The sequence below is a fragment of the Phyllobates terribilis genome, unplaced genomic scaffold (genome assembly GCF_046119375.1).
Source record: "Phyllobates terribilis strain yellow unplaced genomic scaffold, ASM4611937v1 Scaffold_1__5_contigs__length_1240528914, whole genome shotgun sequence".
NCBI lineage: Eukaryota > Metazoa > Chordata > Amphibia > Anura > Dendrobatidae > Phyllobates > Phyllobates terribilis.
Genome location: NW_027362761.1, coordinates 857,875,022 through 857,892,517, shown reverse-complemented (window position 1 = coordinate 857,892,517; position 17,496 = coordinate 857,875,022). Strand labels below are relative to the sequence as shown.

Genomic DNA, 17,496 nt, shown 5'->3' with positions numbered 1-17,496 from the left:
CCATCATAGACACTCCTTTTAATGATGCTCCAAAGGTTCTGAATGGGGTAGAGGTCAGGGGAGCATGGGGGTCACACCATAAGTTTGTCCCCTTTTATGCCCATATCAGCCAGAGATGCAGATGTTTTATGTGCAGCATGAGATGGTGCATTATCATGCAGAAAAATGATCTTGCTGTGAAATACACGGTTCTTCTTCTTGAACCATGGCAGGAAGTGCTGTTTGAGAAAATCCACATACATTATGGAGTTCATCTTTAGCGCCTTCAGGGATCCTAAAGGGGCCGACAATCTCTCTCCCCATGATTCCAGCCCAAAACATTACTCCACCTCCTCCTTGTTGGCGCTGTAGCCGTGTTTGCGTGGGGTGTCCATCAACCAGCCATCCTCCACTCCATCCATCTGGACCATCGAGCGCTGCACGGCACTCATCCGTGAACAAAACAGTTTTGAAATCAGTCTTCATGTAATGTTTGGCCCACTGGAGCCGTTTCTGCTTGTGTGAAGTGGATAGAGGAGGTCGACAGGATGGCGTATGCACAGCTGCAAACCTCTGAAGGACCCTGCATCTTGTTGTTCGGGGGACGTTGGAGGCACCAGCAGCTTCAAAAACTTGTCTGCTGCTATGACAAGGCTTTCTTGCCGCTGCTCTTTTAACCTGACATAATTGCCTGTAGGAAAGAGTCCTCAATTTGCCCTTATCAGCAAGCACACGTGTGTACTGTGAATCAGCTACATACTTCTTGATTGCCAAGACACTTCATCCTGATCATCGCACAATGTTGATTGTAGTCATGCCTTGACCTAAACACTCCACAATTTGTTGCTTCTCAGCAGCCGACACATCCTTTTTCTTTACCATTTTGGCAGAAAATGTAGGCTGCTTAATAATGTGAGAGAGCCTTCTTAAGTAGTCTTGCCTTTCATTGGACACACCTGCCAAACTAATTAGCACAGGTGTCTGCAATTGCTTACAGTGATATAAAGAGCCCTGACACACATCACCATCAATGAGTTTAACTGACAAACAAACAAATTCTTCCCTTATCACTCCTAAACACTTTTTGCATAATAATTTGGAACGCAGTGTACATGTGCTTTTCCACAAAACAGCAGTGGTTCACGTAGTGAATCTTACAGTTCTAACTTGCCAACCGTGGTCTGTATGGAATTGTTCAATAAAGGGCCCAAAATTAAGATAACATAGATGGGAGAGGTCTCTATGAATAGGAATTCCTAAGTATTTGATACCCTGTGAGGGCCAGGCAAAGGGAAAGTTGGACTGGATGGAATCCTATATGGATTTGGGGAGGGAGACATCGAGGGCCTCAGACTTCGCTGCATTGATTTTAAAATTTGACCATGTAACAAAGTGATCTATTTCAGCCATAACAGCAGGGATGGATATATGTGATTGAGTGATATATACTAGGACATCATCAGCAAATAGAGAGCACTTGTACTCGGTGCCTCCCACCTCAATCCACCTAATATTGGGGTTATGGCGAATTGATGAGAGCAGGTGCTCCGTCACTAGGATGTATAAGAGAGGGGACAGAGGACATCCCTGCCTTGTCCCATTGGTGATTGTGAAAGGTGATGAAAATGTTCTGACGCACCCCCCGGGGCCTTGGGACACCCGGAGCCGGACCCTTTTTGGTGGATGCTGGTGGTTGTAGTCTTCGTGGCGGCGACCCGGTTCCGTGGCTCAGGGCGGTCAAACCAGTGGCGGAACTATTTATGTGGTTTTGATGTTTAAATGTCCGACTACGCCACCCGTGGATTGCGGTCAGAGTGAACCGCCGCTACAGGGCAGACCGCTGAGGCTGGTGTTGTGGGTGCAGCAGAGCGTAGCATAACTCCCCACGGGAGGAGTATAGCCTCAGGGCAGTGTATGCGGAGGATGGGGGTGATGGTGCAGGGCAGCAGCAGTAACGACACGGAGTCAGTGATGCAGTCCAGGGCCTTTACTCACAGTTCTTATTATCCAGACCACGTCTGCAGGTAACGGCTGCCCACGTCGTACTGTGCTCACCAGGTGAGGGGCTCAGACAACTCCCAGATAACTTTGGAGCACTTCACAGGACCCCCTTTGTGTGTCCTTTGTCTGGCCTTTCTTACCAACACTTCTGTCCGGCTGCCTCGGGCCTCCTCTTGGTAAACTTGGCGCCAGTTTCCCTGACCCTATGTGGTGCCTTCCTAGCGGGTGTAGCGAGGGTCTGCGCCACATAAAATGTCAGAGCCTCCGGTTTCTAGCTGAGGGTCGTTTCCTGCCTCCACTAGTTCGGGGACCGGTCTCCCCCTTTGGCCTGACCCCTCCACGCATGTGGATTCGGGCGTGCGGTGGCGACTCGCCCGTCCGCACCCCTGGGATCCCTTCATTCCTCGTTCCTGGAGCCTTCTCCACTCCTCTTCCTTCCTTCTCCCTCTTCCAGGCCTGGGCCTCTGTTACTAGGCCCGCCTCCGGAGCAGAGCTCATGCAGAGCCCCTGCTCCATGCCACTTCTGCTCAGACTTCTCTGCACTGAACTAAGATGGTGCCCACCTTTTATACTCCCTTCTCAATGCACCCAGGAACTGCTTCCTCCCTGCTCCTGCACTACAGGGTTCCCCTTCCTCAGTGTTCCCTCCCCCCACTCCAGCCAGGGACAGGGACTGTCGTGCCCATCTCAGGGGCATATTGGTCGCCCTGCCCCACGGCAATGTGGTGTAATGCATGCAGGTGTCGGGTCCTGATCCACACTCCATCCTTACCTGAGAGTGAGATATCACACCTCTGGGTGAGGTGCAATACGTCTGTAGCAACCGAGCCCTCAGGGTGCTACAGTTCCATTTATCTTCAGCCAAGGTGACGTATTGCGATACAGGGCCGTGATTTTGGCTATAAAAGGGTCCCCTAGACCCCTACCCCAAGCTTTAAAGAGAATCATATATGGCGTGCCAGGAGACTCTATGGAATGCTTTCTCAGCATCCAACGAGAGTATCTAATTACAAATTTTTAACTGCATCTAGCCCAGGAAATACTTTGTGCCTAGTAGCAGTGTCTGCTAGTCAGCGGATTATCCTGGCTGTTAAGCAAGCTACACCACCTGTAGTTTAGACACTTAATTTTTTCAAAGGAAATGCTTCGGGACCATGGGATACTTAGTGAAGAGCATCAGGAGGCACCCCAAGGCATAGGGGCTGGGACTGGCAGTAGGATGCCTTGCGGTGGACAGCCGAGCTCGATCCTTATAAAAGCTTTTTAACTGCAGCAGCTTTAGTGGACGCTACTGGAGCTGGAATTACCGCGGCTGCTGGCATGAGACTTGCCGTCCAATAGATCCTTGTAAATGGATTTAAAGTGTATTCATTCAAATTAGAGAGACAATTTAAATTAAAAAGCTTAGAGCTGCCTCCACCACAGGGGGGCTCGCTCGACCCACCAGCGGACAGGCACCAGTATTGGGAGAGGGGGGCTGGCCGTCAGGGTTCACCGCGGCTCTGGCACAAACCCGGCGACACGGAGGTGGCACGGGCAGGAGCGGACTGGCCGTGTCGGCTTCTCACTTTTTGGATTTTAGAAGGGCATGACATGCCTATATCTGTGTCTCCCCCTCCTTTTACTCCTCCACCTCTTTTATTTTCGCATGACTATATGTACTTGTCACTTTTCCATGTGTTAGTTATGTCTTCTGAGCAGTTTGTCAGCTTTTGGACACCTTTGAAGGTGTTTTCTATGTGTTTTTGTTTGCCTGCCATTGGTTTTAACGGTGTTCGAAGGTGTTCGACGAACAGTTCGACGAACAGATCGATGAACCGAACCGAACTCGAACACTACGGGGGTGGCTCAACACTAATCATTATCCTCTTCACTTCCTAACTGCTGTGCGTCCAAAACCTTTTCCTCCTCGTCCTCCTCCATTTGTTCATCGGCTCCTGCACCTTCACTAATAGTTTATCTGGTACCATGAGCCTCTCTTGATCACTGTAATCCACCCTCCCATGGCAACCACCTGCATGACGACAGTCCGGAACTTAGAAATATTGTTATCCTTCTGCATCCTCCTATGCTTCCTCCTTTTCCTCCTCTTCCCCTGGGACGACCACCTCCTCCCGCAGACTATTCAAAGTGTGCTCCAGCATGCGAGCATGCTGTAGCATGTGAATGGCATAAGTGAGCACACAGTGACCATGGTTTCTACAGTAGTGCATCCAGACCGGGATAGTGGCAGAGAAATTGCTGTACCATCAGGTTGAGGATGTGAGCCATGCAAGGAACGTGTAAGGTTGTCCCAGTGTAGGGCTGCCACCAGGTTTGCACCATTATCGCACATGGTCTTCCCTGGCTCCAGATTCAGTGGAGACAGCCATTGCTCAAACTCGGCATGGATAGCTGTGCACAATTGTTGATCTGCGTGATTGCAATCTCCAAGTCATAGTAATTTAAACAGTACCTGATTGCGGTGAGCCCTAGATGTGCAGTATGGAAGTGGGGGGAATTTTCTCTGCACTGTTGGTGGAGGCCCTAGAGGAGATGGAGGAGGCAGAAACACTGGATAAAGTGTTAGATACAAATGTTTGTCCCACAAGCCTTGGGGATTCCAAGACTTGGTGTCTAGTGACACCTTGGTGTTTAGTGGTTTAGTTCTCCATCCCATGGTGTTTAGTGGTTTAGTTCTCCATCCCATGGTGTGTAGTGGTTTAGTTCTCCAACCCTAGCTGTTTAGTAGTTTAGTTCTCCAACCTCTGTTGTTTATTAGTTTAGTACTCTATCTTCTGATGTGTATTTGTTTCGCTCTCCAACCCTTAGGTGTTTAGTAGTTTATTTCTCCAATCCCTGTTGTCTAGTAGTTTAGTTCTCCATCTTATAATGGGTAGTGGTTTAGTTCTTTATCCCAAAGTGCCCTGCAATCCTTGGGGATTCCAAGACTTGCGGAACAGCCCATTACCCGCCTGCCCCCACAGCCATCAGAATCACCCAGTGGCCAGTCAGTGAGATGTAACACCCCTGGCAATGCTTGCTTGTCCAGGTGTCAGTGATGAAATGCACCCTGGCTCACATATATTTTTTCAAGGAATGGGTGATGTTGTTTGCAACATGCTGGTGTAGCGCAGGCACATCTTTCTTGGAGAAGTAATGGTGACTGGGCAACTGGTACTGGGGGATGATGACGGCCATCAGCTTTTGGAAAACATCTGTATCCACCAGACGGCAAGGCAGCATTTCCATGTTTAACAGATTGGAGATGGTGACGTTCAAGCTCTTTGCTTTGGCATGTGTAGGAGGAAACAATTTTTTACATGACCACAACTGCGGGACCGAGGGCTAGCTGCTGTGCTGAGAGAGGGTGGAGTAGGGTGAACATGACAAACTGCTGTACTGTGAGAGAGGTGCAGGTGGAGATGTTATGGTGGATTGAGAAAGATATGGTATGCTCACTGTCTGAGATCAGTCAAAAACAGCAGGCATGTCCACTTTTGTAACAGCTGATGGGCTGTCACTTACCCTGACTGGAGCAGATAAACAAGTGGAAGCTTTGCGCCCGGAGACCTGTGTGAGAACACTTACCATGGAGCTGGAGGAGGAAGAAGCAGCAGTTGCGATTGATGAGGCGGCTGGTGGTTGGTAAGGCCCGCTAGTCTGCATTTTAGCGCAGTGAGATCCCCAGTCTAATGAAAGTTGATCATCACGCATGTGCCATTTCATGCATGTAGTAGTCAAATTATTGCAATTTTTGACTCTACTCAGTCGTTTTTAATAAAGTTGGCAGATAACGTGAGTCATGTCAACCTTTGTGGTCTCCAAAAAAACACAGGCGATACAAACCTTGCTGCTCCTGCGAACTGCAGACCCGCAACCGCTGCTGGCCACAGCCACAGTTACATCACTCAGTGTCTGTGCAGGAAGCTGCAACGTAACCTCCTCATCTTCCTCCTCCTCCACCTCCTCTGCTGAGCTACTCAGCTGCGTGACTCTGGGTTCACACCAAGTGAGATCTACAACCTCATCGTCATCCTATCTGTTCTCCCACTCCTCGCCCTGAGAGTAACTTTCTTCCTCTTCCTGCCTGACAGCACAATACAGTCCACATGCCCCTCGGATATCTGAGTCTCATCAGGATCACCTCTATGCTGATGAAACACAGATCTACATCTCTGGACCCGATATCACCTTCAACTAACCAACCAGAATCCCACAAAGTCTGTCCGCTATTTCATCTTTCTTCTCTGCTAGATTTCTAAAACTTAACATGGATAAAACTGAATTCATCATCTTTCCACCAACTCATTCAACACCCCCAAATGACCTATCCATCAAAGTCAATGATTGCCCACTCTCCCCAGTTCCGCAAGATTGACTCTGATCTATCCTTCAAACCTGAGATCCAAGCCCTTTCCTCTTCCTGCCAACTCCAACTCAAAAATATCTCCGGGATCCACACATTCCTCAACCATGAAGCTGCAAAAATACTAGTGCACGCCCTCATCATCTCCCGCCATGACTACTGCAACCTACTGCTCTGTGGCCTCCCTTCTAACACTCTTGCACCCTTCCAATCTACAGTTATATGAAAAAGTTTGGGCACCCCTATTAATCTTAAGCTTAATGTTTTATAAAAATTGGTGTTTTTGCAACAGCTATTTCAGTTTGATATATGTAATAACTGTTGGACACAGTAATGTTTCTGCCTTGAAATGAGGCTTATTGTACTAACAGAAAATGTGCAATCTGCATTCAAACAAAATTTGACAGGTGCATATGTATGGGCACCCTTATCATTTTCTTGTTTTAAATACTCCTACCTACTTTTTACTGACTTTACTATCCTAAACTCTGCTGGCTGACTAATCCACCTGTCCACCGCTATTCCCCAGCCTCTCCCCTCTGTCAATCCCTGCTCTGACTCCCCATTGCCCAGAGACTCCAGTTGAAAACCCTAACTTTGAAATAAAAAGCCATCCAAAACCTGTATTCTTCATACATCTGTGACCTAGTCTCCCAGTACTTACCTGCATGCAACCTCCGATCCTCACAAGTTCTCCTTCTCTACTTCCCTCTTATCTCCTCTTGCCACAATCGCATACAAGATTTGTATCACACTCTTGCCTACCGTGGAAACCTTCAAAAGGAACATGAAGACCTACCTCTTCTAATAAGCATGCAACCTGCAGTAACCACCATACCACTGCACAAACAACTCTACCCTCAGATACTGAATCCTCATCCATCCCTTGTAGATTGTTTGTGAACCCTCACGGGCATGCTCCTGTACCAGTGGGTGACTCTTTGTTCAAGATTATTGTACTTGTTGATTGCTATGTATGCCCCTTTTCACATGTAAAGCACCATGGAATAAATGGCGTTATAATAATAATTATACTATTTGTACTATGTGTCAATTGATACCACTTTTCCTGGTGTTCGGCGAACAACAGGAAGTTCACCGATCTGAAACGAATCAAACCTTTAAAGGTTCACTCATCTCTATTCCTTAGCATTGAACCCAGATCATAATTGGCATTTGCCTTTAATTAGTTCCTAATTTACACCCACACACCTCCATTTGATGTCCTCATGTGGGTCAGATTGTGGGTTGCGGTTTCAGTTTCAGAAAATTATGAGATTCCCAACATTCACAATATCTTTGCTTCTGAGGATCACAGGCGTTCGATATTGACATCATATTTTTTTATCATGATTTTACCTTTTCATAGAAAGGAAACATGGCATGGCTGTTGTCAGCTATTTTTTTACTATTAATTTTGGGCTGATAAGCATGTCTCACAGTTATGAAAAAATATGCATTTTCTTCCCCTTTTAATCTTGAAGTTGAAAATGTATATCCCATCAATATCGGATCGATACAAACCCCAATATTCCTATCTGACCACTGGCACCGAACAGTCTATTTTCAGATGTCCAGTTTCCTCTAAAGAGAACAATAGTTACCTTTAATGGTGTTAGATTTCCCCCTTCTCTGCCTCTTGAATCTACAAATCACAGTCTTTCTGTCTTTTCCCCACAATAGATATCTTGCTTTAACTACATGTACACTGCAGGGAGTCTTGGCTTGAGTTTTCCTCACTACACCATATAGTCAATGTGGTTCTACTTCAATGAAGTGTAAACTCTTTCTCCTTCTGGATATTTACATTTTTCTATGAAATTATCCAAGACTAAGACATTTTCCCAACAGCTTGCTTGCTTGAGGGCGAGTAGAACAGTCCTTCAAAAAACGTCCTGCGAGACCATAGTAGAAATAGAGTCCAAGATCCTGTCTACGTTTCTTCTCTACGGCATGAAAACTGGCAGCTCCAACCTCCAGTGGCTCTACCACGGGTAAACAGGCATGCTTCGGGGCACTATATAAGGCAATCTTTGCAAATCTTTTTCATAGGAATCTGTAAATAGTCTTCTAAATTATTAATTCTGCTTTAAAATAGCGTACTCCACACGGATGATCAGTGAGAAAATAATTGTTCGAGCTTTCAGGATGAATCTCTGATGATTTTTTATACGCTTATGTGAACTCAGCCTGAGGTTGACAATATTATTAGCACTATTATTTTGGTAGCTCTGGGGGACCAAAACACAGGATCTTCTTTTTCCCAGAAATAATACCACTCTTATACATACCGTAGGTTGTGCACAATAAAAAAACTTGCATTGATATATATCTATATATCTTTTATTTTAGTTTAAAGCAAAAAAGTACACAGTCTAACATCATGGTGCAGTTCAAAAATTTGTATTATGTAATTAATCTATCTTGCAAAAGTAAAGAATCACGTAAAATTGTTTATTACTGTAGTCTAGCTTAAAAGTCGAAAGGAAAAAAAAAGTAAAAAGAAAAAAACAAAGCAAAAAAATTATCAACCTAAATACCCAGATAAAGGAATAGAACATAATTAAAACTTCCTCTTGACAGTAAATTTCTATAAACGTGTTTCGTGAGAGATGAAAATGTAGATTTGATTAAAACAAACTATTCTTCATTTTAAACAGCTGAGAATTATTTCAACTCCAGTTCCGGTTATGGAGTCAGATGATCATTGTTTAATACTCGTATAGTGAGTGTCAAAGGGCTTTTGTATTACCTAGACACATAAGAGATACAAGGAAAAAAACTGTATATTCATCTGGAAGACGCAATCATAGCTCGTCTGGGCCTGATGTGGTCCTTATAAAATCAGCACTGTGCGGATACTGCAGATAAAAACACATTTGTCAATTCTAATATGAATCAGAGAAAGAATACACATTTTTACACAGCATATTGTCAATTGTTGCCTTAACTGTTCTCCAGAAGTCCCAAGCTTTACTTTGAAACCAATATAGGGAATATATTAATAAAATGATTGAAAAAGCCTCCTTTAAATTAAAGGGTTCTTCTCATCTCATCCTTTAATGGCCAAGACTAGTGATGGGCGAACCCATGACTGTTCGAGTTTGGCTAATATAGCTGAACACCGAACAGTTTTTTAAAAGTTCGGGTTTGGGTACAGAACAGTACCTGAACCCCGAACACGGACCCCATTCATTTGAATGGGGGACCCAAATTTACCTGCCTTCCCGAGCTTTTCATTTGCGTGACAGTGCAGGAAACACAGGCTTTGATCGGCGGTAATATCATTACCGCGGTCAGAGCGCTGTGGCATCATGCTGACATGTGACAGTGACCCGGGCTAAAAAGCTTACCATGGGTCTACTACCACCATCAGCCGGCGTCTCCTGCCATAGAAAACAGCGAGCACAGGCACCGCTGTATGGGAGCAGTTGTGTCCCATCCGCCGGCGCCTGTGCTGTGTTGAATGTCAAAAAAAATGTTAAAATTAATAAAAAAATATTAAAACAAAAATAAAACACATTATACTCACCTACACCTTGTCCCCATGATCACCTGTAATAAAAGTAAATAATAAACCAACCTCATCCTTACCTTTCTGATGCAGTCCAAATAACAAGGGTCCCACGAAGATCCCCTTAACAGAGCGGCCACATCGTAAAATAATATTGTAATATTGTATTATAATAGATATTATAATATTTATATATGTATTATATTTATATAAGTATTATAATATATGTATTATAATATTGTATTATAATAGATACATGGCTAGATAGATAATAGATATATGGCTATATAGATAAATAGATATATGAATAGATATATACGTATATATATCTATTCATATATCTATTATCTATCTATATATCTATAATATAATCGTAGAGGCGTCCCTCTGTCCGAAGCCTCTATAAACTGCGCAAGCGCAACACACCTGCGCAGTCTGGCTCCAGACAGAAGAACGCATTGAGCCGTTACAGGTAAGAGGAGTGTATGGCGCCGGAGATTGCGGTATGTGTAGGCACTGAACACATACCGCGATCTCCGGCGCCATACTTACGTACTAACCTGACTGGGAGGAGTATTGCCGCGGCACCTCTGTTCTGGCCAGAGACCGGGGCAGGAGTGCGGCGTCGGAATCGGCGCATGCACATAGCGCGCTATCTGGCGCCATTTTGCTGAAGACACATATGCAGGATGCAGAGTGCATACCAGGATGAGGGGTACCATACATACCAAGATAGGGATGAGGGATGGGGTACCATGTATACCAGGATAGGGATGAGGGGTACCATGCATACCAGGATGAGGGATGGGGTGCCATGCATACCAGGATGAGGGGTACCATACATACCAAGATAGGGATGAGGGATGGGGTACCATGCATACCAGGATAGGGATGAGGGATACCATGCATACCAGGATGCGGGATGGGGTGCTATGCATACCAGGATGAGGTTGTACCATACTTACCAAGATAGGGATGAGGAATGGGGTACCATGCACACCAGGATAGGGGTGAGGGGTATCATACATACCAGAATGAGGGATGGGGTGCCATGCATACCAGGATTGGAGGATGAGGAGTGCCATGCATACCAGGATAGGGATGAGGGGTACCATGCATACCAGGATGAGGGATGGGGAGCCATGCATACCAGGATGAGGGGTACCATACATACCAAGATAGGGATGAGGGATGGAGTACCATGCATACCAGGATAGGGATGAGGGGTACCATACATACCAGAATGAGGGATGGGGTGCCATGCATACCAGGATTGGGGGATGAGGAGAGCCATGCATACCAGGATAAGGCTGAGGGGGCCATGCATACCAGGATGAGGGATGGGGTGCCATGCATACCAGGATTGGGATGAGGGGGTACCATGCATACCAGGATAGGGATGAGGGGGTACTATGCATACCAGGATTGGGGATGAGGGGGCCATGCATACCAGGATTGGAATAAGGGGTGCCATGCATACCAGGATTGGGGATGAGAGGTGCCATACATACCAGGATAGGGATGAGGGGTACCATGCATACCAGGATAGGGATGAAGGGTACCATGCATACCAGGATAGGGATGAGGGGTGCCACGCATACTAAGATAGGATGAGGGCAGTATATAATAGGATGGGGAAACAGGATTGGGTAGCACAAATACCAGGATGGGGGGTCACAAATACCAGGATGGGGGCAGCACAAATACCAGGATGGGGCAGAACAAATACCAGGATGGGGGCAGCACAAATACCAGGATGGGGACAGCACATAACAGGATGGGGGCAGCACATAACAGGATGGGAACAGCACATAACAGGATGGGAACAGAGCATAACAGGATGGGGGACCATATACCAATAAAAATGCTCGCCACTTGTGCGTAGAACGGGTTCAATAGCTAGTATATACACACGTGGTCACAATTGTTGGTAACCCTCGTTTAATGAAAGAAAAACCCACAACGGTCACATAAATAACTTGAATCTGACAAAAGTAATAATAAATTAAAAATCTTTGAAAATTAACAAATGAAAGTCAGACATTGCTTTTCAACCCTGCTTCCACAGAATTTTTAAAAAAAATTAAACTCATAAAATAGACCTGGACAGAAATCATGGTACTCTTAACTTAATATTTGGTTGAACAACCTTTTGAGGCAATCACTGCAATCAAACGATTCCTGTAACTGTCAATGAAACTTCTGCACCTCTCGACACGTATTTTGGCCCACTCCTCATGAGCAAACTCCTCCAGTTGTCTCGTGTTTGAAGGTTGCCTTTTCCAGACAGCATGTTTCAGCTCTTTCCAAAGATGCTCAATAGGATTTAGGTCAGGGCTCATAGAAGGCCACTTCAGAATAGTCCAATGTTTTCCTCTTAGCAATTCTTGGGTGTTTTTAGCTGTGTGTTTTGGGTCATTATCCTGTTGCAAGATCTATGACCTGCGACTGAGACCAAGCTTTCTGACACTGGGCAGCACATTTCTCTCTATAATCCCTTGATAGTCTTGAGATTTCATTATACCCTGCATAGATTCAAGACACCCTGTGCCAGATGCCGCAAAGCAGCCCCAGAACATAACAGAGCCTCCTCCATGTTTCACAGTAGGGACAGTGTTCTTTTCTTGATATGCTTCATTTTTCCGTCTGTGAACATAGAGCTGATGTGCCTTGCCAAAAACTTCCATTTTTGTCTCATCTGTCCATAGGACATTCTCCCAGAAGCTTTGAGGCTTGTCAACATGTAGTTTGGCAAATTCCAGTCTGGCTTTTTTTATGATTTTTTTTCAACAATGGTGTTCTACTTGGTCGTCTCCCATGAAGTCCACTTTGGATTAAAGAACGACGGATGGTGCGATCTGACACTGATGTTCCTTGAGCTTGAAGTTCAACTTTAATCTCTTTAAAAGTTATTCTGGGCTCTTTTGTTACCATTCGTATTATCCGTCTCTTTGATTTGTCATCAATTTTCCGGCCACGTCCAGGGAGCTTGGCTACGGTCCCATGGATCTTAAATTTCTAAATAATATGTTCAGCTGTAGTCATAGGAACATCAAGCTGCTTGGAGATGGTCTTATAACCTTTACCTTTAACATGCTTGTCTATCATTTTCTTTCTAATCTCCTGAGACAACTCTTTCCTTTGCTTCCTCTGGTCCATGTTGAGTGTCATTCACCATGTCACCAAACAGCACAGTGAGTATCTGTAGCCCTATATACAGACCTAATGACTGATTACAAGATTGTAGACACCTGTGATGCTAATTAGTGGACACAATTTGATTTAACATGTCAATTTTGTCACATTATTTTCAGGGGTAACATCATTTCTGTCCAGGCCTATTTCATGAGTTTAATTTTATTTTTAATTCTGTGGAAGCAGGGTTGAAAAGCAATGTCTGACTTTTATTTGTTCATTGTCATCGATTTTTAATTTATTATTACTTTTGTCAGATTCAAGTTATTTCTTTGACCACCAAACGAGGGATACCAACAACTGTGACCACATGTGTAGGTTCTGCACCTATCGCTGAGCAGGAAATCTGGCCCTAGCTGACCCTAAAGATAAGCCCTAGGTATATATATTTGTGTGTATACATATATATATATATATATATATATATATATACTGCATATATTAATAGATAGATAGATAGATTAATAGATAGATAGATTAATAGATAGATAAATAGATATATGGGTAGTGTAATGCAGCAGCTTGCTAGCATTACTGTAAATGGTCCAGGATGTGTTTACCGGACCATGTACCTTCCCCTTTAACTGACTGGTCACATGACTGTGACATCACACAGGTCCTGTATGCACAGTAAAGCTCTGTACACGTGACTGGGACAGCACACAGGACCTATACACACAGCTGACTGATCACATGACTGTGACATCAGCAAGGTCCTGTCAGTATGTGGCTGTCTGTGCACAGCATATATAAACCCTGCTTAATTTGAGACAGGTGTGTTCGGTGTGAGGCGTGAGGCCTGTGCTCCGTGGGTGTGTGGGACACCATTTGTGAGAGGCCTAGTGAGGCCGAGTGAAGCCTGGCAGCCTGAAGGCAAAGACTGGATCCTGTGCGGATGCTAGTGGCCTTGGAAGGCAGCGGCTTTGGAGTGAAGCCTGGTACCTGGAAGGTCGAGCCTGGATCCTGTGTGGATGTCAGTGGCCTTTGAGGGAACGACGGCTAGAGACTCCTACCTGGGAAGCCACAAAGCCACAGTGGTGGCAAGCGTAATGGACTGCAGCAGCTAAACCCGGCAAAGGTAATACCCTGTGCTATATGGACATTGTGATATGAACATTGCTACTTTATTACCTTGCCGTAAGCTGTAACCTGGAGCAAGTGGGCCTGTGTGCCACTTGGCTCATGAAAATTGTGTTTATGTGTGTCGGCGTGCCACGGAGTTGGACCCGGTCATATGCGGTTTATGATGAGATAATAAACCAATGAATTGTAAAAACGTAAAGACATTGCACGTGTGCATTGATTGACGCAGCGAAGCGAGTTACCCCCAGTATGATGACTAGCGCTGCCTTACATATGGTTCAAGGATGCGGGCAACGACACCCCGGTTGCTAGCGGCAACGACACCCCGGTTGCTAGGGGCAACGGCACAGGACGACGAGTGTGGATAAAGCATCTTGCGGCAACTCGGCGGGGTTGCGAAGATTGGCGTCGCACTCAAACCTGGTTTGTTGTGGCTCGGCGGGGCTCACGAAGTTTAAAGCATCTTGCAGCAACTCGGCGGGGTTGCGAAGATTATCATCGCACTCAAACCTGGTTTGCGGTGGCTCGGCGGGGCCACGAATATTTTTTCCGGGAGAGCGGTGAAGTTCCAGTGTGAACAGCGTACCGCGATGGCTGTGAGCAAAGCAGCAGATCTCTCTGGAGCTATTGAGCGGTTGAAGGTCCGGTTGGGACCGGAGCAGGTATTTGGGAAACTTTTACTGGACATGGTGCAGGAACCGCAGGAGCTGTGGGCACCAGATGGAATGGTGGCAGTGGACCATTCTATGGACTCTCCGGGGGCGCCAGTGTTGTCCCAGAGTGCCCGGGGAGGTGGTAAGAGATGCTGTGAACTGAGTCCTAAGACTACTGCTGATTTTTTGTGTAAAAATTACCCTGCCGGTGTGGTTGTTAAAAAGGGGGCGGAGTCTAAAAAAGGGGCGGATTTTCACAAGAGTGTGGAGTGTAGAAAACTGAAAATTGTTACTGGTGGTGGGTTGGTGCCTCCTAAAAATGACAATGTGACCGTTGATAACGGGGCAACTCCAGTAGAAGGGGGTGACGTCAAAGTGGGAGGTAACCTGTTAGTCCACAACACCATGGGGAGTGACACAGACCCCGTAGCTGACGGTGACACTACGAAAGTAGAAGGAGAGGTCAGTCAGGAGGGGCTAGACGAGGTGAGAGAGTCCCCATCTCGTAGACGGCGCAAGGGCCACAAAAAGGTTGCTCCTGTAGACTTGGCTGAAAATAAAAATAAAGAGAGGGTAGTACTGTGTGCCTTTGTTTCAAGTGTGGATCCTCCATTAGAGGTAGAAGAGGTGGCGGCCAGTCGTGACCAAGAGCTGGAACCTATCGGCCAGCAGGGTCAGAGTGACGGGCAGCAATTATGTGAAAACCTGGGGAACGTGTCCTCAGACCAGTTGATCCTGGAGTCTGAACAGCAGAAAATACACCAGCTTGTGAAGAACTTACAGCGAGATCTAAAGGGAAGCAACAAGGAAATTAACCAGTGGAAGGAAATGTTCTACGCAATTAAGGAGGACCGCCGCAAAATCCAGGAAGAGGTTTTGCAGTTGAAGCTTGAGAAGGAGGTGCGGCAGAATGGTGTTTCTGGACGCGAACAAATCCTAGAACGACTGCGCAAACAGCTCAACCAGGAGCTGTGTGACTCCAAGAAGGTGTGTGGTGAACGCAGTAGGGAATTGAAACAGAGTAAGAGGGATTATGAGGATCTTCTCAAGGTGAAGAAAAAACTAGAGGAGGATAAGGCGGGTGCAGAGCAAGTGCGCCAAGTGGGTGAGACCACTCTGCAAGAGACCCGTGAGGAGAATGATTATCTCCGTGGAAAGACCCTAAGTCTGGAAGCTCAGGTGAAGGAGCTACAGATGTCCTGTGAAACTCTCCAGAGGGCGGAGACGTGCCTTAAAGAAACAGTCAGCAAGATGGAAGCTGAGCGGAAAAAGATGGAGGAGTCCATCGGAGAAGCCACAGACCACGGCCAGGAGTTGGCCGCTGGTGAGGGAAGGTGTGAAGCAGATACCTCCTCGAGTGATGCGAGCTTGGATGATTCGGTGGAAGTAAGAGCCGAGATCAGGGAGCTCAAGGAATTGCTTCAGGCCCATTTGAAGCAAGAGAGGTCTGAGAGAACTCTACTGTTAAAAGAGCAGTTAAAGCAGGAAGAGCTTCAGAGATGGGCCGCTGAGAGGCGAGTGACGGAACTTGAGGAAGAGGTTTCCGGGCTCAAAAGTCGCCTGACAAAGTATCACTCGGTGAGCGAGGCCTTCTTGGAGAAGGAAAAGGGCGAACACGTTGCACTCACTCCCTTATACCATGAGAAGGTGGACCTGAGGAGAGCTAAGAGAGTGTTAACCACACATAAATATGAGACGGAAGTGGTCAAGACAAAAATTTGTGAAGTGGTAGCTGTGAGTCAGCTCAGGGGAAGCATCCAGGGTGAAGAAGCTGGAAGTCAGTTGTCCCTGAAACCTGAGCTGGTTGATCGTCTGGAAACCACTGGTGAGACCGAAACGTCTCGGTACAAGTGCCTCGTAGATGTACCCGAGGACTTGAGGGAAGAATGCACCCGTGAGTTCGTGCATGAGGAGTTTAAGAAAGCCGTGGGAGCCTGTAAGGTGTACCTGACCTCAGAAGCTAAACAGCTGGTGGTCCTGTCCACGATCGAAGTCACAGTGAAGAGGGTGGCGATCCTGAGTGACATACATTGGCGATGTATTCGCACGAAGCGGTTTCTCCGGTTGAAGACGGAACAAGCCGTTAGGCAACTGGAGCTTAGGAGAAAAGCTCACAGTATGCGTGAAGAGGTCATCCGGGTGCCTCATGTTCTGGTGAGAAAGCTCATTGGGAGAAGCGGTCGAGCCATGCAGATGATGGTCAAGAAGTCTGGTGTGGTGAAAGTAAGCAGTCCACGTGATCATCAGGACTGGATACCAGACGAAGACGGCATGGTGTCCTTCTCCACTGTAGGAACAGAAGAAAGCCTAGAATATATACGTATGCTGATTGAGTACCGAGTGACCTACCTGCAGGAGGTAGAACAATTGAATCTCGCTAGACTGCGAGTAGATAGACAGCATCATCTGAGCAGCAGAAGATGGCAGCCGTCTAGAAATAGTGAGATCCAACAGAGAAAGGGCCCCCTAAATAACAGAACAGCTACAGCTGAAGTTAGGGACCTTTCAAGATGTCCTGAGAGTAGTGGGCGTGGGTTTAGAGGTAGTGAGTAGTGTTGAGCCACCCCCGTAGTGTTCGAGTTCGGTTCGGTTCGTCGAACACCCGTGTGTTCGCCGAACTGTTCGTCGAACTGTTCGTCGAACACCTTCGAACACCGTTAAAACCAATGGCAGGCAAACAAAAACACATAGAAACACATAGAAAACACCTTCAAAGGTGTCCA

General features: G+C 46.2%; 1 protein-coding gene across 2 annotated transcripts in view; it reads right to left on the bottom strand.

Annotated features, from left to right (window-relative positions):
- Positions 1-8,655: 8,655 nt before the first annotated feature.
- Positions 8,656-17,496, bottom strand: part of LOC141153732 (alcohol dehydrogenase 1-like) — a 107,022-nt gene continuing 98,181 nt past the window's right edge. For both annotated transcript variants that reach the window (XM_073638819.1, XM_073638829.1), the window contains one exon: positions 8,656-9,189. In XM_073638819.1, coding sequence (XP_073494920.1) covers positions 9,165-9,189 — 25 coding nt within the window. In that variant the 3' untranslated portion in view covers positions 8,656-9,164. The remainder of the gene's footprint in view (positions 9,190-17,496) is intronic.